The sequence below is a fragment of the Emys orbicularis genome, chromosome 8 (assembly GCF_028017835.1).
Source record: "Emys orbicularis isolate rEmyOrb1 chromosome 8, rEmyOrb1.hap1, whole genome shotgun sequence".
Taxonomy (NCBI): Eukaryota; Metazoa; Chordata; order Testudines; family Emydidae; genus Emys; species Emys orbicularis.
Genome location: NC_088690.1, coordinates 55225467 through 55251521, shown reverse-complemented (window position 1 = coordinate 55251521; position 26055 = coordinate 55225467). Strand labels below are relative to the sequence as shown.

The following is a 26055-nucleotide window of genomic DNA, read 5'->3' as shown; positions in this document are numbered from 1 at the left end:
TATCTGCTGTTCTCACTGACTTTAACTGGAGTTGCGGGTGTTCAGCACTTCTGAAATTCTGCCTCTTTTGGTTACAGATGTAATCTTGAGTTTCAGAGTGCATTTTGTGTATATTTAAGATAGTTATGCTAATAAGGTCTGGCTGTTTCTGTGTTAGCAGGGCAGAGCTATCAGGCAACATCATAGAACCTAGGATTCCTCCAAGATTTCCTCTTACCTTGGTTTTCAGGAATTGAGACTGGAAGTTTCGGTGCTGTTCCAGTTCATTTTGTATGTGCTTACAAAAAGCAACAGCATACTGGCGTTGGTAGTGTGGGCTGAAGTTTTTGATTACAGCCTCGGTTTTCCCTGAAACAGAACATATGAGAATAATTACATTTAATTTATATTCATTTTAGGAATAGCAGTACAAACCATATCAACATACTGTCTAACAGCAGCCAATGCTCATTGCTTCAGAGCAAGCCAGAAACCTATAATGTACTCAACTGTGTGATACTGTAAACACAATGGAAGTTTCTTCTTGATTCCAGCTGGCGAGCCATTTGTGCCCCAAATTGTTATTTTACACAATCTACTGCAAATGCTGTTCTTATTCATACACTATAACTACCTAATCTTTTTCTTAAAACTTACTAAAATGTATTTCCCTATAAGATAAGATGCTATCTTACCATTCTCATGACATAGTGTCTCAGAACAGCCGATGTACCTTAGCAGGAAGATAAGGGTTTCAAGCCAAAAAAAAAGATATACACAAGATACTGGGGGATGTTCATGTAAATTAGCCAGCTTTGTCACATGTCACAGATTGTATTCTGGCTCAGAAACCTTTCTCCAATCTCTTTAAAAAGGACACTTTCTAGGTTTGGCCATTGTGGTCTCTTCTCATAAACACGACACAGACACACTCTATGGGGAATTTTTTTTTTAACAGATTTAAGTTACTTTTGGACTCCAGATATCATCAGCACCAATACTGCTATGTTGTACTTCTATAATCTCCTATATGAGACTTTCAAAGCTCTTTACAAATAATAAATGAAAATTCAACATTCCTGTGAGGGAAGAAAATAAGATTATCCTACTTCATAGACAAGGAAACTAAAACAGAAGTTAAATGATTTGCCCAAGGTGACTCAGTGGGCAGTTGAAGAACTGGGAACCTAGCACTCCTGTCTCTCAGTCTGCATGCTAGACAACAATGCCTCTTTAGAGATACTATGAAGGCTCAGTTACAAAGATATTTATTTGAGCTGGGTGGAGAAAGGTATCTAACTCCCTTTCGTGGAGGATTTTGATATTTTGAAATTTTGGTTTAGCTCCAATTTGGAACAAAATCCAATAATTTCAAGATTCTCCATGAAAGGAAATAGAACCCTGGTTCTGGGGTAATTCACATGGCAGGCTGCCCCAGAACCACAGACCCTAGGAGCCCTGGGGTCCCTGACTCCAAAAGCAGTCCAGCAGGTGGGTTGGCTGGCAGAGTTCCAGCTCAGAACTTTTTCAAAATCAAACCATCTCCGCAAAAAGGTTTCAATTTTGACAAATTGGCAAATTCTGACATAAAAAAACTTTAATAGGAATTTTTCCTACCAGCTCTGCATTTTATAGAACAGGCCACAAGTCCATAGCAGATTGGATGTACTCTAAAGGTTTTGACATATATGTTGTTACTGGAAATGTAAAACCATACAAAACTTCATCCACCATCCTCTATTTTAGTCTTACTGTAGTTGGGAACAAAGTTTTTAAAAATGAATGCATTCCCCAGAATTTTTTCACTTAATTTTGATGTTTAAAATAATTCAAGATTTTTTTAAAATATAAATTGGGTGAAAAAAAATCTCTGTATTTTCCAGAGACAGAGTTAGGGACATTTTGACATTTAAAAGTGTGAGATTTAATATTTTAGCACTTGTGAGTACTTTATTTCCTTCTGCAAATGGGTCTCAGAACTCCCTATAGCTGACACTGCTGTAAGACAGAACGCTTCTCTGCTGGGGGCTCAGGGCAAACTGCTGCTGCAAGGTGGGTGGAACTTGCAAAAGTGTTCAACACTACGGTCTGGTCTGCTCCCACTGAAGTCAATGGTAGTTCCACAGCAATGAAAGTGTAATTAAACTAGGGCATAGCACTTCTGAAAATCCCATCCACAACGATGTTTTGTTATTATAACGTGACGCTTGGTATTGAGAGCTGACTTGAATTTAGCAGCCATTATCCAGTGAGCCCACCTTGACTTCCTTTCTAATCCTTCATGTATTTCTGGGCCAGCAGCTCTCTAGACTCAGAAGCCCATCTGAAAGGCTTTCCAGAGTAACTGGAAGTAATTCTGTCCTATATGCCTAGATCCAGTTAATTTCTTGATTCTTGCATAGAACCTAAGGTAGTTCTTTCTCTCTCAGAGCATGTACAGACATAAAAAACCCCAAACACTCCTGCTCTGGCAATTTTATTTTCGGCTAGTTGCAAGTCACATAAAACTTCCTGCTAATGGGGGAGCGGGGGAAGCTATGAGAAAAAGAAGTTCCATTAAGCAGGCTTTGGTGAGTCTATTCTATAAAGTGAGTATGGCACAAATGGCACCTTCATACTCATATCTTCTCCCTGCATGTACCGAGAGCCATATCTGCTGACTTTAAATAAAACTTTTACTCCTGTTCACCCTGTAGAACCAGCTCAGCTAAGAGTGAGCTGGATTCCATTTCTACTTGGGCATCAATAGCACTGCAGAGTAAATTCCAACTGAAGGGCTCGATTCTGCTCTCATTTTATACCTCTACAACCACACAGAAGACAGTTACAGCTCCACAACTCCACTGAAAACAACTGCGTCACAGGTGCACAATTCCTCTGCATAGAGTGAAGCTGCAGAGGTAGCCTGTGAGATCATTATTGTTGAGGATGGTCATATGAGCAGGAAAGATCCAGCTTGACTCTCAGATCCCAGGTTGAGTTAAATTTTCAGATCTGTCAGTTAGACAGTCTTTTCACTAGGAAATTGAGCCTGGGTGTTCTTTGGTCCGGCAGTCTCAAAGGGCCCAGTCTTGTGGGCTCCATTGACCTCAAAGGGAGTTAAAGGGCACTCAGCAACCTTGCAGGATATCCCCAATGGCTCCCAGACAAAAGATTACATAAAAGAGTTACCCCAAAGTGGTCAGTAAGACAGTTTTCAGAATCATCTATATAGAACTAAAAAGGTCTTTCACACAGGAGACCTCCAGGACAGCAGAAGGTGCTGACTGTCAAGAGTCTGCATTTTATAGGGCCCCAGACTCTACCCCTTCCCAGCAGGCTTTGCAAAAAGAAGATTGACAGGCAGGCATCATTTTCCCCACTCTGTCAATGAAACATACCTGTTTTTCACTGACAAGCCTCCCAGGGCCTGCTTCATAGTCTTTTTCCTGAAACTGGACCGTCTTAGCCTAGTTACACTGGCATGAAAGGGGAGCCCTGACCCACCTAGACTGGAGGCCTAATAAACAAATAGGGGAATAAGCCCTGCTTGTTAAAAACTTATTTTTTTCTTCTCTGAGACTCCAAACTTCCAATGTCAAGTTGCTCTGTCACACAGGGTCTAAGATACTGGACCTTAAATCCACCAGTCTGCATCTTGGACTAGTAATTTTTTCAGGGGGAGGGAGGAAAGTAAGCAGGGGTGCTGAAACAATTTGTATAGTGGGGGTGCTGAGAGCCATTGAATCAAACTGTAAACCCTGTATATGATGGAAACCACTTCAAGCTAGGGGGTGAAGCAGCACCCCCAGCACCCCTAGTTCCAGCACTTATAAAAGGGAATAAGTTCTACCTCTGGGGAGAAAATAGTAAATCTCCCTCCAACAGGCTGTGTTTGGGAGATCTTTTCAACAGTGACTGAAGTGGCTCAGAGGTTTGGTGAATACAAAGCAGAGATGAATTAGTAGGCCAGGTACATGTGAGGTAGCCAAAGATCTAGGATTAATTCAATTTATCATATAAAGATTATGTCATATATTTCTTCTATGTCTGTGATATGTATGAGGCATGATATAATCAATTGCAACATTAACCAATGAGCAATTACCATATTTCTATTGTGTTTATTTCAACTTCTGCACCACCTGTTGTATGTTGTCATTATGCTAGAATAAGCTTCTCATAATAATAAAAGAGAAGAGAATATTCAAGTGTCATTCAGAATCTCAAACTAAATTAAAACTTGATCCTGCACCACTCAAATGAACGGGAGTCTTGACACCAGCTTCAGTGGGAGTAGGAGTACGCCCCTGATGTACTGTTCATGTTAACTTTTTTAGTTTGTTCACGACAAGACTGTGTTATCTGAAAATATAAATGATTGAAGTACAAGTAAAGGGTAACCCTTCCTATGAAATGATACTGTGGTATAAATACAGATCAAACCACTTTGTTTTCTCAGCATTATCAGAACACTCAAGGAACGAATTCCCCAAGTTCTTTCCCAAATTTAGTGCTTCTTTCTTTTTTGGAGTTGTTTATATCAAGCAGAGCCAAGTTTCCCACTTGGTTTGTTTGGCTACACTGCAACACCCGCCTTTACAAATGAAATGTGTTTTGAAACCTAACTCTTCTAGAATAATGTTTATCCTAACAGAATGTGATATGGAAGACTAATCAATGGAAGACTAATCAAAGCTGAATTTACAAACAAGAACAAGTCAGCCATGGAGGTTGAGGGATTTTCTACACAATTTGGATGACAATACTCTGCACAGATGGATGTTTTTCCTTCACTGAAGATTTACATTATGGAGAATAAACTCTGCTAAGGTTGCACAAGTCTTCAGGATTCACTTCACAAAAGAAAGCCTGCATTTGCTCTTTTGTGTTGCAAAGCCTTAAAGGCAAACAACAATATATCTTTAAGAACAAGAACAAATGCCATTGTATTAGAAACATATACTGGTGATCCCTTCGAGGCAGGGAGGGATCTAGAATTCCCAACTAATGAAAGGTCGTTTCTTTTCTTTCTTAAATACGCTCTTTTAAATTTCTTACATCTGCAGTTTGTTATTCTCAGTGGAACAGATTATGGGTTCTTGGAATTTTTTTTAATCCAAACCCTTCTTTTTCTTTCCATCCATCATCAGCTAATTGGTTTGGATTTCAGAATCCAACAAGAGAATAAGAACCATCAAAATCCAGGAAGTTGGAATGGAGGCTGAAGAGTTCTCCTTTGTGTTATCAAAAAGAACAGGAGTACACCTCTACCCCGATATAATGCGAACCGATATAACACGAATTCGGATATAACGTGGAAAAGCAGCGCTCCGGGGGGGCAGGGCTGCGCACTCTGGTGGATCAAAGCAAGTTCACTATAACGCGGTTTCACCTATAACGCGGTAAGATTTTTTGGCTCCCGAGGACAGCGTTATATCAGGGTAGAGCTGTACTTGTGGCACCTTAGAGACTAACAAATTTATTTGAGCATAAGCTTTCGTGGGCTACAGCCCACTTCATCGGATGCATAGAATGGAACACACAGAAAGAAGTTATTTATCCATACAGAGAACATGAAAAGGTGGAAGTAGCCATACCAACTGTAAGAGGCCAATCAATTGAGATGAACTATCATCAGCAGGGGGGGAAAAACTTTTGAAGTGATAATTGAGATGACCCATAGAAGGTGTGAGGATACTTAACATGGGGAAATAGATTCAATTAGCGTAATGACCCAACCATTCCCAGTCTCTGTTTAAACCTAAATTAATTGTATCTAATTTGTATATTAATTCAAGTTCAACAGTCTCTCTTTGGAGTCTGTTTTTGAAGTTTTTTTGTTGCAAAATTGCCACCTTCAAGTCTGTCACTGGGTGGTTAGAGAGGTTGAAGTGTTCTCCCACTGGTTTTTGAATGTTATGATTCCTGATGTCAGATTTGTGTCCATTTATTCTTTTGCGTAGAGATTGTGTTATCAGAATTCCTCCTCAAACCCAGTACACCCCATCCCCTCCATGGTGCTTTAACAAAACCGTGACACTTTGAGAACTCACTCTACATATTTCTTAATTTATTAGCTGAACACATTTTAACAGAGCACCCTACCTCATCTTGTACACCTTATCTTCCTTTGGGGTTATGTTTTGGATATTTGCTAAAACGAGTGTCTGGGGTATATTAAGTGTGAATCGTGTGCTGGACACTCTTATGAAAATTGTGAGTAATTTGAACTAGGGTATATAGCATGTCCTTATGTGCTCAAATAGTTGAAACTCATTCCCCAAGACAAATTAAATGTACATGCTTTTATTAAGATAAACAGGTTATACAGCACTTTAAACAGAGCACAGCTTGTTCTCTGAAATTCATTGCTTCCTTATTAATCTCTCTTGGGCTACCCTGGAGGCTTTCACGCCATTGTTTCCCCTCTAATCTGCATATCCTAAAAAATCATAAATTGCCAAAGCTAGGGCTAAATTCTGTCTCATGTTGAGTAAAAGTGTATTAGGGGTGCTAAGAGACGCAGGCAAACTTTTCCCCACAGCCACATTGGCACTTCTGTAAGAACAGGCAGATTTTACTCTGCAGTGCTATATCAAGGCTTGGCATGCCTAGTAGCACTCCTTAGAGGTGCTGTAAGGTGGCTTGGAAGCTAAGGACACCTGCAAACAGGAACTTGGTAACACATATTGCTCCTTTCAGCACCAGCTGTAGCAGCCCCCACTGCTCTCCCATCCAGGCAGTTCTGCCTGCATTTGCCGTGCACAGAAAGAAAAATTCAGAGACTCACTACACAAACACACACACATGTTTTGTAAGTAGAGCCAGAACTTGGTCTTTAGGATTTAAAGATGCTACCAAGTTTCTTTCTCTTCACTGGAGAAATCTCCAGCGTCATTAGCTTTCTTTACACACTACAGCTTTTGGGTCGGATATTCTAAAGCACCCCCCATTGAGGTCAGCTCCTAAATCACTTAGGCACTTTTGAAAATCCCTTCCTTCGTTCCTCGTATGATTCTCAGTCTGCAAAAAACTGAGAAAATGTTTACTTTAACAATGCAAATCCCAGACAAAAATACATGTCTGAAACAATGAGCACTGCATACTCTGAGTGCCACTAAAGTTATCACTGTAAAATGTTGAGAAAGAAGCAGTGACCCATGATGAAAGTGTCATAACCAATAAAAGAAAATTAAGAGAAGATAACTAAACTGACAAAATAGGAATAGGAAAAATTAAAGTTAAACAATGTGTAGTATTTGCCTGCCATCAATACAGCTAGCATTGGGAATACATTTTTTAAACAATACCTAAGCTCTGAAACCACCACAGGATCCTAATGTGTTACAGATGAGGTCAAATGATGAGCTTTAATGTTACCTATACCCATGGTTTTATATCCTCCTTCTCTAATTTCAGAGCTCGGATTTGGGGTCAAATTCTCCCTACGCGCCTGGTGAATTTAGTTCTAGGTTCAGATAAACACCCAAAAGATTGGATGCTTGCCTGAATCTCATGAGTCTTCAAAACTGGAAAAGAAATCTCATTAAAATAGGCTATGCTGCAATATTTTGGGTAATACTTGTCTCTTCCAGTTAACTAGAAATATTGCAAGAACCAGTTATTTCAACCTTTCCATTTCTGTCTATAACTTGGAAGTCCATGAAAAGAACAAATATTAGCCAAACTTTTTTGAAGGTCAGAAAAACTTTGGTTTGGGCTTGAACTTTGTATGGCTCTTATTTAAATCCAAAACTTTTAGCCCATTCTTAACACCAGCAACAAACCCTTTAGTATTTCAATAGCACTTGTTTCTCCCAGCTTAAAAGTCTCCATTTATTTATACCAATTGTTTTCCACTTCTTTACAATATTAATCAGTTTAATTACCTTTAAATTAATCACAAGGCCCTTAACAGTTCCATTCCAATCTGGACAGACTTATTTTGTTTCTGAACTTCCATCCCCTTGATACTATGAGTTAAGAGCTCCTATTTCTCAGTGCACATGCTAGTGTTCAATATTAGTAAAACTCAATTCTTAACACCAATGATAAAAATCTACTTATCTATCAATGAATAACTCTTGGTGCAGCCACAACACAAAAGTATGCCTTTAATGAAGATAGTCTTCTGGCTAAAGAATGTGCCTGGGAGTTAGGGAATCTGACTTACACTGCTGGAGAGGCCCTGATTTTACACCAGTGTAAATGAGATCAGTATTTGTCCCTCTTGGCTTTAAAAAGGAATTTGGTGCTTGTGAAAGATACCAGGCCGAGAGCACTGGGCACGTGCAGAACTCCTGTATCCACAGAATTAAACATTTTATTAAGATGATGATTAAAAAAAAAAGTGAACGGTACAGAGTTTAAGCATAGAAGTTTCTGGTTATCAGGGAATAATGTACAGATTATCGAGGGGTGCAAAGTTTGGTTTTAGATCGGGTGGCATAAGGAATACATAATCTGAAATATCCCCAATTGGGGGCAAAAGGTTGATGGGTCAAAGTACAGACATTGAGATGTGAAGGTATGAAGTTCATAAAGTGGCTATGTTCGGGTGTGGAGTATAATGAGTGGATATGATGATGAGGATGGATTGACCCTCATTTGGTGAGATTTAATGTTCAGGGAGTTTATGGTTCCAGTTCATATGATCCAACGGAGGAAGTCTCTTGGTCCCTTTCTCGTACTGGGAGAACGATGTCACTCCGGCTCACGCCTCCTAGTACTGTCGGTGGCCGGTGATGTGTTCGATGTAGATGTCCCTGGACCATCGGATGGTGTCTGAGACCATGAGGCGCTGCATGAGCCATGCGTAGCATCAACCGATCCTACAGGTCCGCAGCTCACGCCTGTTGCAGGGGTCCCAGGTGCCCAGGGCTCCGACGATCAGGGCGTCCATCTGCACCTCGTAGCCCTTTGCTCTCAGGGTGTCGGCCAGGGGGGTGTACTTTTCCAGCTTACGAGCTCAGGCTTCGCGAAACGCTGGGCCTGTTCTCAAAGGAGACCGTGACGTCGACGAGGATGATCTTTTTCTGGGCCTCATCGGTGATGATGATGTCAGGTCGTAGCTGGCTGTCAGTACCGGGGAGGGAGCAGGTCATAGAGATCTCCCCCAGGCGTGGTGCGATGGCTTTTACCAGGCGGTTCTGGATGGCGTTGTGGCGCAGCTGCCAGGCTCTGGAGTGGGGTTTGCAGCTGCACAGGACATGGGGCAGGGTCTCGTTGGAGTAGCCGCACTTCCTGCAACGCTTGTCTCAGTTCCTGTGGCGGACGGCTCTGTTGAGCGGGACACAGTTGAGCCGGGCATGGTGGATGAACCGCCAGTTGGTGAAACGGGTGAAGCCACCCCCAGCGAGGAAGTGGTTGCTGGCGTCCCACTTGCTGGTCAACTCGAAGGCTTCACCCTGGTCCGGTTTACTCTTCAGGGTTTCCATGTACAGCGAGTGGATGGCGGCCTTCAGGGTCCTCTCCAGCAAGCCCCTGGCGCTCGGGGTGACGATGGTGTTGTCGTCAGACCTGATCTGCGGCACCAGGACTCCCAGCTCCTGGCGCTCCTCGCACCACTCCCAGCCGCAGCCAATGTGCTTCCCCAGGCGACGCGTGGCGTTGCGAGTGCGGGACCACAGTGAAGCAATGTCGCGCCCGTCCCATCCAAATTCCCCATCCAGGGAGCCGCTCAGGAAGGTGGCAATGTCTTGGCTGGAGGGGGCTCTGCCGATCCGCTTCTCTGTCGCGTCACGCAGGGTGTTCACCGCGATGTTCCGTACCGTGGCGAGTGGGTGATCACTGCGACGTCGCACAGGTCTCCCAGGCGGGGGATGTTGGCGCCGCCATGCCTGTGGGCGATGTAGACCAGCTCGTTGCTGGCTCTTTGGGGAAGGAACAGCCACTTCTTCACCAGCTGCCGGATGATCTTGTCTGCCTTGTTGAAGGGCACCTTCGCCACAGCGGATCCCCTTAGGGTGAACGAGATGCATGGGATCAGGAAGGTGTTCAGGGCATTTATCTTCTGCCACGGTGCCAGCACGCAGGCGTCAATCTTGGCGACGTCCTGCAGGATCTCCTGGATGGTGTTCTCGGGTGTCTGCCGGACACGGAAACCAGTCAGCATGCCCAGGTGCTGGTATGCCTGCCCCTCTGCCAGGGGGATGACGGGCTCATCCTGGATCTGGAACCCTGTCGCCTCCACCGAGTCCCTTTTGCAGCCGTAAATGTGCAGAGTTGCGCACTTCTTCGCATTGAAGCGGAGCCCCATCCAGTCGGCAGCTCGACTGGTGGCGTCTAGCATACCTTGGAGGCTCTGTGGGTCGTCCACGGTCAAGACCAGGTCGTCCGCGTAAGCCAGGATGCTCACCCTCTCACCGTGGAGGATGAAGCCATCTGGGCCGTTGGAGATCGCTCGCAGCTACGGCTCCATGGCGAGGTTAAAGATGATGGGGCTGAGGGGACAGCCCTGCTTTACTCCGCTCCAGATCGGGATCTCGGCGATCTCCCCTTCGATCGATCGGATGGTGGTGCTGCACCCCTCGTACAGCTCTCGGATCACCCGAAGGAAGTTCTCTGGCATCCCGAACTCCTGGAGCGTGGCAAAGATGTGGTGGTGGGGCATGGATGGACAATAGCTGAACAAGTTCCCCCTGACTGTCATGCCAGCATGACCCAATCCTGATGTGGAGGGACCATCTCCAGGGAAGAGACACTGACACTACTTGAACTGTACTTAGGTTCACTAGGATTTTCCTGTGTTACATCTAGTGAATTCCTTAATGTAATCAGGAAACCTGTGAAAGGAGTTAATTCATAGGATATTGTCAGCTGCTTTCATAATGTCTGCCTTCTTCCAGTCCTCTGAGATAAATTCTACACTAAAAGTTGAAAGCTGTCTACTCGTGCTTTCCCATTTTCCATGGGGATTTTGCAGTGTAATATACACAAGATGTCATCTGGAAATGGTGTCTATTTAAGTCTGAGAGCCTCTGTGCTTTTTCCTAAACATTCCCTATCGCATCTACAAACAGTTCTTCCTTTTGTTATAATTAGAAACACGACCTAGTTTTAAAGTAACTATCATCTTCATTTATAAAGAGAATATTCCTGTAATACTCTAATTAACTCTAACTTACCTTTTATTATGAACAAGAGGTGGCAGAGAGAAATGGTCTAGTTCTGATCTCACTGAAGCCATCCCTAGGCAGATTTGTTTCCACAGGTGGAGCTAAACCAGGGAAGCTACACTAGTGCAAACCCCCAGTAGAGACGTGTTGAACCAGTGTACAGTGGGGCTCGCCCTCAGTAAGTTGCCAGGGCAAGTCGCACAAGTGCAATCCCTGTTTTGCATTAACACATGTGTTCATGTTAGGAATTTGCAACAGTATAGTTACATCAGAGAAAATGTCTGTAGTCCAAATCAATCTTAATGTGGGTTTTGCACTGATGTAATTCCAATCAGTCACTGCAGCGTAGAATCCACGTGAGGGAGAGTAATTTGAAATAGGTCCCAAATCATTCTCTTCATATGTCTAAACATTAAGAAATCCTTGAGACTATTAGCCAATGTGCTCTACTAGAATTGTGTGAAAATCATCTGTTTCCTGTGCAGAAACAGAATTTCTGGTGAAATATTGCCATTTATTTTAAGACTTTGACATAGAATTTGTGCTCCTCCAGAAGCAAAGCTGTTCTTTGGGTTTCATAGGCAAAGCAAAATAGTTCGGAATGTTTATGTAAATTTGACCTTTTTATGCCCCCTTTTAATGCCTCTGCTCCAGCAGGGGAGAGGGAAAGAAAATGACAGTTTCTGTTCAAGTTCTTAATTTTCCATCTAAATTTTCCATTTAACTTATTCCTATGTAATTTCTACAATTTTACTTCAATGTGAAGATATTTCATAAGAGTCTGTTTAATGGACTCATAATTTTGTGATAGGCTAAATTTTACATTGAGCTACACCCTTGTGTTATCACGGGAGTTTCAATAGGGTTGCACGGAACAGTAATCAAGGTAGAATCTGCTCCTAATGTCCTTTTCATATAACTTCCTGAGCAGTTCACACTTCACTATGAACACTAGACTAGAGAGCACAGACTGCAGCTGGGGTAAGTGACCCCTCTCTAACTCTAAGGAGGATGAAGGTCAAAAACAGGCTGTGATTTAAAAGGTAGATCTTGAAGTCGCAGATTAAGCCTGAATATGACCAAATTGACCAAATCTATGGGGCACAAAACTGGCTCACATATTTCCTAGATTAGAGTTCTTCTGGGAGCAAACTCCTAGAGTAATTCCTGGGGGCACATTCTTCTCCATCTCCCTCATGCAGGAGTCATAAGGACCATGGGGACTCTCCACTGGAGTCCACAGAGAGGATAGGCCAGTTCTTTGATCTAGTCTTAGTCATTATTAAGTTAACAGAAACTCAACAGTTCTCTTTCGTAATGTCCACTAAAACCTATGTGTGAGTGCTCTGGAGAATAGGTTCATCAGCAATCAAATCAAAACAACAAAACTCCAAATACTTTCATGTTACCTCTTCATTAAGAAGCTTGACATTCACTTGAACTTCATCCACAAGTTATTTATTCTAACTTTCATAGGTCTAGGGTGCCTGGGGTAATATATTTTAATATCATCCAAAATTAGCAGCGCCAGAAGCAAAGTCATTGGGATGGAGAGCATGCCTGCCTCACTTTTTGCACATTGGCAGTCAGTTTTGTAACAATTAGGTGGTAGCAGGCAGGAAGACATTTGGAAAGAAATTTGAGGGACACTTATTTTGTTATTGATGCCTGCATCCTCCTGCATAGTTCAGAATCATGAGCACTTTAATCAGAATGGATAACAAACTTTACATCGCAGCAACTGGCTGATCTGGATCTCATCATAGCCAGAAATGAAAGTGATGATGAAATACGGTCAGAGGATTTTTGTTGTACTGCATCTTAGTCCAGATTAAGAGAGAGAGTATTGGAGGTCACTAAGAAAACTTAATGAATGAGTCTTCACAACTCATCTGGTCACACATGTGATATAAGTATTATTTCCCCTACCCCAATTTTGGGGAAACTCGTGCATACAGGTGAAATAATTTGCTCCAGGTTACAGAAAAAGTCCATGTAAGAGAGCTGGAATTAGAACTCTGGAGTTCCAGACTACTAGTCCTGACCACAGCCCACTAAACTATACATTTAAAGATACACAGGAGGTCAAATGCACTACCAGGTTCCAAACCAGGGCATATTCCAAGGGCAATTACTAGGGTCTTCCTTCCTCCTCCCTTGCTTCCTCCTAATACAAGCAAGACTGAAGGGGTAAGAGGGTACTGCTGGTGACTTGTCCCCTTTCCTACACATTCCACTTTTGTGAGAGATCTGGGACACCAATGTATTATGCTTCTCTGTGACTCATTCATCTCCAGTTGATTCATCTACTCCCTTAATACATGCACTCTCTCAGACATGTACCTCTTCATGTACACTGTCGCCATGTGGGTCACTCTCTTCCCACTGCATCTGTGCAGCCTTGTCCAGTGAGAGGCAGACGGGTGCCCCCCCTTGCCAGATAAGTATTACACACACACAAAGAAGGATATAAATAGCTCTGAAAGCATAACAATAACTCTGCCTCATCTATAGCAGGAAAGAGCCAATAAACACAAGCAAAAGTATTGGCTGTACTGCCCTAGTTGTACGCACGTATGACTGGGGCATAGAGCTGAAGGCGACTATTGGAAAAATCTGAATGTTAACCCTTAGGGGACGGAATTCAAACATTAGCACAGCAGAACTGCACTTTAAAGTGACAAGTGACTGCATAAGAGTGGCACCTTTTTACTCAGCAGATCTGCTTCTTGGATGCATTTAGTCATTCCTGCTCATTAAAGCAGGAACAGTAAGTTTCATTAGTTTTTGTTCCTTTTAGCACTGCACAGGCAAGCTGTCAGAGAGTGAGCAAGTTGGTTTGCAGAACCTTTAGTAGTGGTGATGAAATGTGAGCAGATTAACTTTCATATCCCTAGTTGAGTTTGCAAGCCTCGCACTCAAAAAACCCTCTGCTTTTTATTTATGAAATTAATTTATGACATGGAAATAATTGACAGACAATGAACAAAGAGTCTCACAACAGCATTGTCATTGAGTGTCTGTTCAGGGTAGACTAGCACTTCATGGGTTGTCCAAATTTGGCAGTTTTTATTCATGAAAAACATCCCTTTCTCTTAAACCCAATGTGTTTATTACAAGTGTAAAAGAGGTAGTCTGTCTTGAAAGTTTTTGAAATGTATGTTCTTTATTGGTAACGGGTTTAGAATAAAAATGTTCTGCTTGTAAACAACTAATCAAGATCAAATTCTACAGGCCTGGGGTCTGAGAATCTTTTGTTTATATACGGTATTTCCAAGCATCAGCAAACTTTTAGATTAAAAAAAGACCTATAAATTAATCCAGTCCAACTCCTGGGGAACAACAGCGGATTATGCTTGCTCTACAATATAGTAGTGGCTTACTCTAATTGAAAGTGAACAGGCTGTCAGGCTCATTACTGCCAAGTTGAACCAAATACTAAAAACATTGTAAAGAGATGTTGATATCAAGTTCTAGAAATGCAAGCCAACACTGCAACAGCCCTTAAATTATGTGTCCTCTCTCCTCCCCTTTAATGATGAAACTGCAAGCAGATGTCACTTTTCTGCACCAATATCCATGAGATAGAATGAAGCAGAATGAATCAAAAATATTCCACATCAGTGATTTGATATTAATAGAAATAGTCATCTTCACAGAACAGTGATGCAGGATTTGACACCATAACACCTCTTAGGCCTGATTCTCATTTACACTCAGACTGCTTTCCAAGTGACCTTCAAGTGGACACAGATTATATTTATGCTCACTTTAAAACTGTTTTATACTTGCCAGACAACCTCTGCTTCATCTGGACACTAGCTTTCCATTAATGCAGTGTTGCTGTTTTTCAAACATAACAACAGGAGGCACTCAGAAGACTGACATAATGTCTACTTAAGTGGACAACATTTAACCCAAACAGCCATCTCACCACAGGTAGTATTCCAATGCTGCAAGACCCTATACCACTGGCACATCTATCAGTTGGTCTCCACTCTCCAAGACCATTCTTTTTCCTTAGCTTGTGCTTCTTCCATTGGTCCAGAGCTTAGGTCTGATCTATACTAGGAATTTTTACATCAGTATAGCTACGTTTCTCGGAGTGTGAAAGATATACCAGCCTATTCCCCCCACCCCACCTCCCATGTAAACTGCACTAGGTCGATGGGGATTAGCTACGCCAATGGGAGAATCCTTCCTCTCAGAGTACGTAGTGTCTACTCTGAAGCACTCTGTGCCGCTGTAGTGTTTAAGTGTAGACACCCTTACTCTTGTTACCCTTCAGGACAATAAGGTTGAGTAAATAGAATGGCCTAGGTGGGATGATCATGAGGAATGTACAGAGCTTCATTCTGAGGTGGGAGTTTATCCATATGGCATTTGTCAATAAACTGGTTTGGTTTATATTTTTTGTACCTGCATTCAGGGTGCTTGTAAATCTCAAAATAAATGCTTCCCAACCTAAGTTCCCAGGAAGGTAGGTGGAAACTGAGAATCTGGGGTGGTGGGCCTAAATAGGAAGTATGTAAGAGTCTTTAAATTGCTACACAGGGATTCCTACTGAATGGGCATCTCAGAAAAAGAGCAGGACAAAAAGCCTGATTGAGATGAAAAGTTGGAACAAAGAGCAAGGTACACCCAATTAATCTCAATCACCACAACAGAAGAGTGGTGAAGCAATATAGACTAAACTGAAGAAGTAACTCTCTCAAAGATTCCCTAGAATTCAATCTCCCACTTCAGTTTGTGCTTGCTTGAGAGGTTGCAAAAGAAAGCCTTTTGTGACTAAGGCTAGGTCTACACTACCCGCCTGAATCGGCGGGTAGAAATCAACCTCTCGGGGATCGATTTATCGCGTCCCATCGGGACGCGACAATCGATCCCCGAATCGACGCTCTTACTCCACCAGCGAAGGTGGGAGTAAGAGCCGTCGATGGGAAGCCGCGGAGGTCGATTTTGCCACCGTCCTTACAGCGGGGTAAGTCGGCTGCGATACGTCGAATTCAGCTATGCTATTCGCGTAGCTGAATTTGCGTATCTTAAATCGACCCCTCCCTGTAGTGAAGACGTAGCCTAATGGTTGCTTATACTGCCCTTGTGTTTGTCTCACTTCTTTCTTGGTAATCTTAATTTTCTAAATCAAGTCTCTGACTATATCATTCCAGGAAACTCTAATAACCCAAACCACAATAAGTCACCTCCATGCTGCAAGCTTTATTCACAAGCATAAAAAACAGATAGGCAGTTCCAGTGTATTTAAAATGTTTTTCAAACTATGATTAGTTATCTGGGAAACAGAGAAGCATCCTGGAATAAGAAAAGATGTAAGTGGGGATTTTAATGTTCAAAAGTTCCAATTTCTTCTATGTACCAGTGTTGAGGAAGTGGCATGGCAAGAACAGGTTAGAAATATGACTCCAAGCAGATGTGGTGAACAATCTAGGCTTTCAAATTGTAAACATGTAACCCTTTGAATAAAAATCAAGAACTTTATTTCTCACTCTTCTCCATATTTTAAAGGGAAACTAATTACCGGTAGTTTAAAATCATATTTTAAAAATCTTCACCTGTATAAATAATTTAAAAAGTGAAATATTTAAATATAATTTACTTTTCAGTGTGTGTCTATACATACACACACACACATACACTTAAGTTTAGTCCATTTTCATTGTCCAATTTGTTTCACTTTGATTTGTAGTCAGTTTCCAGTCATTTTCACTTTCAGGTTTTCATGAATTTCATTACAATAATATTGGAATACCGGAGTAAAAACACCAGAGGATAATATTTACCTGTTTCTACTGGAATTGGGGGGGAGGGGAGGCAGAAAAGGGGGAAGTCATGAAAAAACTTCTATTGATACTAGAGTTTGTAAAACCTTGATTTTCCAAAACCTAAATTTTGGGTTTAAAATTAAGGTGCCCATTTAATTATACTTTTTAATTTTATTGTTTCAAAGCCCTGTGACATAATGTGATTACATTTTAACACCACATCACTACATTGTATTGGAGCACTATATCACAGGACAACAATGTAATGTCATAACATTCCCATGTTATAACATTTCACGAGCCTGGGGAGTCATTTTGCAGAGTTGCCCTGATAAAATTGGGATGATCCTGGTAATAGCAAGACAGGTGGCAACAGTGTACCTGGTACCTGAAATTCTGAAAAGTATAGGAACACAATAGTGTGAACTATAGATAGTAACAGCCATAACTTTGAATCTCCTTGTTTTGTCTTTTTGTATAACAACTGCAAGTTCAGTTTGTCTCTAGTGATAAGATACTTCAATCATCATGTCACATTTCTATACATCCATATAATTAATGCATAGTATGGTGACTGCTGTGGCCTAGTGGACTCACATTGGAACTTACAATGTGTGACCTTGTCCAGACCAAATAGTGTCTCTGGTTGTCATTTACCTGATCTGAACCAATTCTCCATTCCTATGTTTACAAAAACAAGGGTAATATGTTTATCCACCTTTGTAAAACCCTGAGAGATCAATGGATAGAAAGTGCTCTGTTTATTCAAAATATCATGTTTATAATTGAAAAATATTTGGAAGTAGTATGTCACACTAGTCAATCTATTTTAGGAGCAAATCCTCCCGTGCCTCTCCATAGGAATGTACCCTCCGTTAGGCAGAGAACTGATCCAGTTCTGGTAGGGGTTTGATGTTGGAAAGAGAAAGGAGGAAGTCTGAGTGTCAACTGTGCTGCGAGGGAGCTCCTTCTACACTACTATAGGAGGGCAGCAACTGGTGATAAAAAAGGTGTGTACAGTGGACCTATCATTATGCAAATGAACTCACCAACCCCTTTGTGGAAGTGAAGGCACAGCTACTACAATGGCTACTTGTTTGTGGATTGTTTGGGATGATCCTGGTAATAGCAAGACAGGTGGCAACAGTGTACCTGCATACTGCAAAGGAAACATACTTCTCCTTGATGAATATGTACAGACAGCATCAAATAAAGTTGTAAAAACCAAGTTAAATAAGATATAACAGAAATACTAATTATTTATATTAGCACAATACCTAGGAGCCCTAATATCCATTCCTGACCTCCCTGTTTTAGCTGGAGGACATAGAAGACAGGAAAGCTGGACCCTGATTCAAAGCCCATTGAAGTGAATGGAAATTCAAGTCTGAAGGGCTTTGGATAGGATCACTGGAAGGGAAACCCCATCAACTCTTAATTAAATGTGAGATGGGAATAGAATCTCCCCTCTCAAAACCTAGTTTTAAATGGTCTGACTAAATATTCCCTCCCCACTCATGAATGATTCTGGGGAGGGTCCCAGAGCTCGGACTGCAGCATGAGCCTGGAAGTCTACACAGCAATGAAACAGCCCCACAGCCCAAGCCCTGCAAGCCTGTTGGCTAGAATGGGCCAGCTGCAGGTTTTTCTTTGCTGTGTAAACATACCCACAGTTGCCTTCGGAAACTGGAAGGCCAAGAGATGACTTTTTGGTCCCTCTGACACACACCCCCCATCCCTCCATGTGCCAAGCTCAGAATCAGGGTCTTGGTGTTTCTGCCTTAAAAAACCCAAGCAGGATTATTTTTTAAATCAAATCACCAAAAAGCAAACATTAATTTTTTTTTTTTTTTTGCTTTGCACTTCACCTTTAAACATTCTACACAAAGATAACAGGGACTATTAAAGCCAATTAACCACTCCCTCTATACTTGGCAGGGTTTGCTTCACTGATTCCTTCTGGGTCAGAGAGAACCTGTTGTATAAAAGTTAGTATGAAGTGTTCAGATTTAGAATTAATACCATACTCCACAATTATATCCTGGAAGCAGTTAGATTTGTATTTCAAAAAAGTTCTGCAATTACAAGAGTGAAGATTAAAAGGACACTTCCTTACTCAGCAAATCTGCTGCTTGAGTCATTTATGTTTGTTTTATGGGGGAAAACACAAGGATTTTACACCTTGGCCCTGCAAAGTCAACATGGATACAGGATGGCCGAGTGAGCTCACACCTATTCTGCCTCATGCATAATCTGTAAAACTGTCAGTTATGATTGTAGAATCTCTATTACAAATCACAGTGAAAGTGGTAGAAAGAACCACTTAGACTTTTCTAATCCCAGGTTGAGTTTGCAGGGATGACAGTTAGAAAAATCAACTTTTAATTAAGAGAGTGAATTTGATGACAGTCACTGAGGAAAAAACTATAAATATGGGGCATATTGTCATTTTGTAGTCACTTATTTTACTACAATTGCACTTTAATAATTAGGTTCTCCTTGCCATAACAAGAAAAGCATTTCTTCTGGGGAAGATCATGGTTTTCCCCAAACTTGTATTGTTTTTAACTTTAATTAGCAGGACTGTCAGAACTAAGTAATATTCGAGTGAGATTCCTGTACAGCATGCAACTATAGTTTAACGATGAAATAAAGGTGTTGACATCAAATATCACTAGGCTGGGGTTTTGAAATCCTCTTTGTCCTCCATGGGGCTGATTTCATCATATCCTTGTTTATATGAGGAGAAAGGAGTTTCAGAGAGCTATTATAGCCACTCCAAAGACCTTGACAATCAGCCAACTCCTCTACATTATTTCTATCTCCCTGGGATGTGCTTCACTTTCTCTCTCAAGGGTTCATCAACGCTTCCTTGAGAAGACCATAGGTACTGCTTGTTATTGCTTTGTCATTCTAATGAGAAGATGATGTCCTTGGTTACCCATTGTATTTCTTAATCACTGCATATGTTTTAAGAATTTCCCAGTCCAACCAAATGCTGCTGTCTCAATACTTCAATGTTACTTCCTTTTCTAAAATAGCTTGCCTCGTTTCCTGTTTATTAATCTTCCACATTTACCATGATAAGTCCTGGTAACAAGTACCACATTTATTTATTTATTTTAAACAACTTTTCTATTGTGTTTGGAGTAAAAGTTGGGAGGGTACCTAGTGAAACAACAACTGACTTTACTAGGGTTACCATTCGTCCGGATTTTCCCGGACATGTCCGGCTTTTTGGATTAAAAATAGCATCCGGGGGGAATTTGTAAACAGCTACAAATGTCCGGGATTTCCCCCCCATGCAGAGCGCAGCAGGGCTGCAGGAAATTCAGCCGCTCGCATGGGGCTCCCGCAGCCAGAGCCCTTCCCCCGCAGCTTCAGATCAGCTGCCGGAGTCCAGCCCGGCCAATGTAGAGCTACTCCCCTTCCCTCCCTCCCTGCATTCTCAGATCGCCGGCCGGCCGGGCCATTCGCATCGGGTCTCAGCAGCTCCTCCTCCTCCCCCACTTCTCCTCCTCCCCTGCTCCTCCTCCCCTGCTGCCCAGCGCCCCACTCCGGCAGCACTGTGCGGGGGCAGGGACCGGGTTGTGTGTTGCGCTGGGGAGTGCAGCCACGTGTCGGGCTTCGCACAGAGCCCGACATGCTGTTCTGAGCGGCAGGGTAAGGGAGCCAGGGGGCTGGAGAAGGGGAAGGGGGTTTCTGGAGGGGGCAGTCAAGGGACAGAGAGTAGGGGGGATTGGATGGGTCACGGGTTCTGGGGGGGGGCTGTTGGGATGGGGGTGTGGAGAGGGGTCGAGGCAGGCAGGGAGCAGAGGGGGTTGGATGGGTTGGGAGTTCTGGGGGCCCTGTCAGGGGGCGGGGAGCGGTTGGATAGGGCGTGGGAGTCCCGGGGGGCTGTTGGGATGGGGGTGTGGAGAGGGGTCGAGGCAGGCAGGGAGCAGAGGGGGTTGGATGGGTCGGGAGTTCTGGGGGTCCTGTCAGGGGGCGGGGAGCGGTTGGATAGGGCGTGGGAGTCCTGGGGGTCTGTCTGGGGGAGGGGGTGTGGATATGGGGCAGGGGTGTGGAGAGGGGTCGAGGCAGGCAGGGAGCAGAGGGGGTTGGATGGGTCGGGAGTTCTGGGGGTCCTGTCAGGGGGCAGGGAGCAGTTGGATAGGGCGTGGGAGTCCTGGGGGTCTGTCTGGGGGCGGGGGTGTGAATATGGGGTGAGGGTGTGGATAAGGGTCGGGGCAGTCAGGGGACAGGTAGGGTCCTAGGGGGGCAGTTAGGGTGGGGGGTTCTCAGGAGGGGCAGTCAGGGGACAAGAAGCAGGGAGGCTTAGATAGGGGGTGGAGTCCTAGGGGGCAGTTAGTGGCAGGGGTCCCAGGAGGGGGCAGTCAGGGGACAAGGAGCAGGGTGGGGTTGGGGGTTCTGAGGGGAGCAGTCAGGGGGTGGGAAGTGGGAGGGAGTGGATGGGGGCGGGGCTAGAGCGGGGCTTCCCCCCCCCCTCCCCCCGTGTCCTCTTTTTTGATTGTGGAAATATGGTAACCCTAACTTTACTAACAGTAAGAAATTTATTCCACTGAGCTTAACTGAAACTACATAAGCAGGTGAGATAACTCCAACTTTTACTACTTCCAAAGTAACTCCAGCCACCACAGCTCTCCAGCAGGATATTAATTTACAAAAACTCACTCATCAGAGAACACTCACTGGCATATACATACTGTGTGAAACAAAGCAACTTTCAGCTGCTTTAACCCTTTCATGGACATCACAGAAGGCACCAAAGTTGGAATGTTTTTAAAATCAGATTTTTTCTTGACTGCAATCCTTTATTTAGTAGATTAGCAATCAGCCTCTTTCCTACCCTTGCCTTCATATTGTCAATTATGCTGCCCCTACACTGTGTCTCCCACTTCTGTCTTTAAATTCTTCCTTAAAATCCACTTCCATTAATCCATCCTATGTTAACTGCAGCACTGATATTTATTTCCCTTTCTGAAAGGTGGTCCTGTGTTCTGTTTTGTGCATATCAGATTGTAAATTCTTCAGGTCTCTATGTTCTGTAAAATGCCTTCTATATTTACAGTGCTATATAAGCATTTAAGAATATTAAAGAGCTGCTCAGGACTTATGGAAGACATTGTATTCAGAAATAATTCTACTAGTATAGCATTTTTTATTTTTCTCTTCTGTCTGACAAAATATTTTTCTAGAAATATTATGTAAACCAAATGCTCAATTTGAATTTACTTAACACAAAAATAACCCCCCTTCTGTATTAAGTTAATGTATATATTCTATATATATATTTGTAGCTCTCATTTAAACAAACATATATAGTGATTTACATCTTCAAAGCACTGCACCAGCATTAATCTTTCCAACACCCCTGCAAGGTAGGTGAGTATTATTCTAATTCATAGATGGAGACTCATAGATCAAAGATAAGGGTCTGGTTTTCAGCAGCACTGAGCACCCATACTCCTGTGGAGGGCCATCCATTATTTGGACATTAGTGAGAGACTTCATAAGCAAGACAGTGCAGATTTTCCGAGACAACATTTTAGTAAATTAGACTAAAAAATATTTCAAAAAGGCAAAATCAAAACAAATTGTTTTAACCCAAACTGATGGTTTTTTGGATTGCAAATTTGCAAAAATCTGATATTAATTTTTTGTCCCATTTCAAAACAGTATTTTTTTTTAATTATCAAATTCTTGTGGGATGGGAAAACTATTTCCTGCCCAGCCCCATTCATAAGTGACTAAAAAAATGGCCATAAAATATTGCAGTCTTTGGTGCTAACTGGTACAGTAGTTACAGAATTAGGTTGTCTATTTCTAGAGGTGTTAAATGATTCTTTTTAAACATCTTCTGGACTAACTTAGGCCTTTATGGGCAACTGTCCCATCAATTGGAGCATCTGTGTTCAGTAAGACTGGAGTAGACACACCTGAAAGATTAAGGCCAAATTTTTCAAAAGTGTCCACAGATTTGGGTGCCTCTAGTTTAGGGAACCTAACTTGAAGGCACCTTGGGTCTGATTTTTTAGAACTGCTGAGCACCCACAATTACTATGAGTTGTCAGTGCTCAGCACCTCTGAAAATCAGGTTCCATGTGTTGTAACAAATATTTTTATATACCATTTATTTATTTAGAAAGTATTAACAGATTTATTGCCATACAAATAGAGAAACAAAACAATACAAAAAATCTGTCTAATAGATTTCAGAATAGTTTCCAAGGGAAGTGGTGGAAGCCTTATTGCTTGTGTCATTTAAAACTGACCAGCAGGAAGCATTGGAAAGTGAGCTGTAGGAAACAATCCTGCCTTGACCCTGAAACGGAGCAGATGATCTGAGAAGTCTTTTCCTTCCTTAATTTCCTATTAACTTTTTGACATTTCTAATATGTTTTGTTTGTACTCCTTCTATAATGTTGTATTCTGAAGTTAAGCTACAAACATAAAATTCTAGCACACACCTGGAAAAAATACACAGAAGCAACAGTAGCCCTGCATTCACGACTAGCTCACTTAAACTTCAAATATGCTATAAAAAGAAGCTTGATTTTTTAAGAACATTATTAAAAATGAACAAATTATTTTCTGCAGAACTATTCTGAAAATCACCCAGTTATTCTTAGGCCTGGTCTACACTATGACTTTAATTCGGATTTAGCAGCGTTAAATCGAATTAACCCTGCACCCGTCCACACAACGAAGCCATTTATTTTGAAATAAAGGGGTCTTAAAATCGATTTCTGTACTCCACCCCGACGAGCGGAGTAGCGCCAAAATCGATATTGTCATTTCGAATTAGGGTTAGTGTGGCCGCAATTCGATGGTATTGGCCTCCAGGAGCTGTCCCACAGTGCACCATTGTGACCGCTCTGGACAGCAATCTGAACTCGGATGCACTGGCCAGGTAGACAGGAAAAGCCCCGCGAACATTTGAATTTCATTTCCTGTTTGCCCAGCGTCGAGAGCACAGGTGACCACAGATAGCTCAGCTCATCAGCACAGGTAACCATGCAGGCCAATAATCGAAAAAGAGCACCAGCATGGACCGTACGGGAGGTACTGGATCTGATCGCTATATGGGGAGAGGATTCAGTGCTAGCAGAACTTCGTTCCAAAAGATGAAATGCCAAAACTTTTGAAAAAATCTCCAAGGGCATGATGGAGAGAGGCCACAATAGGGGACTCAGATCAGTGCCGCGTGAAAGTCAAGGAGCTCAGACAAGCCTATCAAAAAACAAAGGAGGCAAACGGTCGCTCCGGGTCAGAGCCGTGGACATGCCGCTTCTACGCCGAGCTGCATGCAGTTCTAGGGGGGGCCGCCACCACTACCCCACCTCTGACCGTGGATTCCGAGGCGGGGATAATCTCATCAGCTACACCTGAGGATTCTGCGGACGGGGAAGAGGAGGAGGAGGAGGACGAGCTTGCAGAGAGCACCCAGCACTCCGTTCTCCCCAACGGGCAGGATCTTTTTCTCAGCCTGACTGAAGTACCCTCCCAACCCTCCCAAGCCAGTATCCAAGACCATGACCGCATGGAAGGGACCTCAGGTGAGTTTACCTTTTAAAATATAAAACTTGTTTTGAAAGCAAGCGTTTTTTAATGATTACTTTGCCCTGAGGACTTGGGATGCATTCGCGGCCAGTACAGCTACTGGAAAAGTCTGTTAACGTGTCTGGGGATGGAGCGGAAATCCTCCAGGGACATCTCCATGAAGCTCTCCTGGAGGTACTCCAAAAGCCTTGCCACAAGATTTCTGGGCAGTGCAGCCTTATTCCGTCCTCCATGGTAGGACACTTGACCACGCCATGCTTGCAGCAAGTAATCTGGTATCATTGCATGACAAAGCCTGGCAGCGTATGGTCCCGGTGTTTGCTGGCATTCAAGCAACATCCGTTCTTTATCTCGCTGTGTCATCCGCAGGAGAGTGATATCGCTCATGGTAACCTGGTTGAAATACGGGAATTTAATTAAGGGGACAGAGGTGACCGTTCCTACTGGGCTGTTTGCCTGTGGCTGAAAAGAAATCCTTCCCTGCAGTTAGCCAAGCGTGGGGGGGAGGGGGGGAGAATTGGCCCTGAGCTTTTCGCGTTTGGCTAGTAGGGATCTTCCCTGTGTGACAGTGTACCCCATAAGGCTTTATGGGGAGGGGGTGCTTATAAATGTATGTATGACATAACTGGAATATGTTTTGTGCTGCCTGTGCCAGGTAACATATCTCCGTAAAGGTTATAGTCTACTATATCTATTCATCCTATTTGAACATATATATATCATTTTCTACTTGAGGTTAAGAATATGGGCTGTATGCTTGCTCGGTTTCTAAGTAAGCTTTGGGAGGCATTTGGTCAGCTTCTTTAGGAAGGAATTCGCCAGGTTAAGTACCTGATCAGGAAACACTTGGGGAACAATGCATCTTGGAATGCTCCAATCCACATAAGAAGTCTTCCTGGAAACATGCAAGATACCATGTGGACAATGGCTTCAGCCTGTAAAGACTGAGTCATGCAGGGACATGTGACTTGTCCAGGTGACTCCAGAACTCCATCTTGGAGCTGGACTTTGCATAGGAGGGAGGAGGGGGGTCTCCTCCCACAAGAGAGAGTCTATTTAAACCTGGGGGAAACCCCTCTATCTTGTCTTCAGCTGGCTAAAGAAGGAGCCTCTCCACCCCCCCAGGATACTTGGAGGAAACTGAAACAAAGGACAGTAACTACAGGGGTTGTGAGAGATTGCTGGACCCAGGCTAAAAGGAGATTAGCCTGTAAAAGGGAGCATTCTGGAACTGGTGAGGAACTTATCTGTATTTAGTTTGATTAGACATAGATTTGCGCATTTTATTTTATTTTACTGGGTGACTTACTTTGTTCTGTCTGTTACTACTTTGAACCACTTAAATCTTACTGTCTGTATTTAATAAAATCACTTTTTATTTAGTAATTTACTCAGAGTATGTATTATTACCTGGGGGAGCAAACAACTGTGCATATCTCTCTATCAGTGTTATAGAGGGCGAACAATTTATGAGTTTGCCCTGCATAAGCTTTATGCAGGGTAAAACGGATTTATCTGGGTTTAGTCCCCATTGGGAGTTGGGCATCTGAGTGCTAAAGACAAGCACACTTCTATGAGCTGTTTTCAGGTAAACTTGAAGTTTTGGGACAAGTGATTCAGACCCTGGGTCTGTG

At 42.8% G+C, this 26055-nt stretch overlaps 1 protein-coding gene across 1 annotated transcript in view; it reads right to left on the bottom strand.

The window, feature by feature from the left end:
- NIBAN1 (niban apoptosis regulator 1) overlaps positions 1-26055 on the bottom strand; it is a 123640-nt gene that overhangs the window by 63316 nt on the left and 34269 nt on the right. Inside the window, exon 2 of the mRNA XM_065409902.1 lies at positions 218-348. Within this exon, the coding sequence (XP_065265974.1) occupies positions 218-348 (131 nt within the window). The remainder of the gene's footprint in view (positions 1-217; positions 349-26055) is intronic.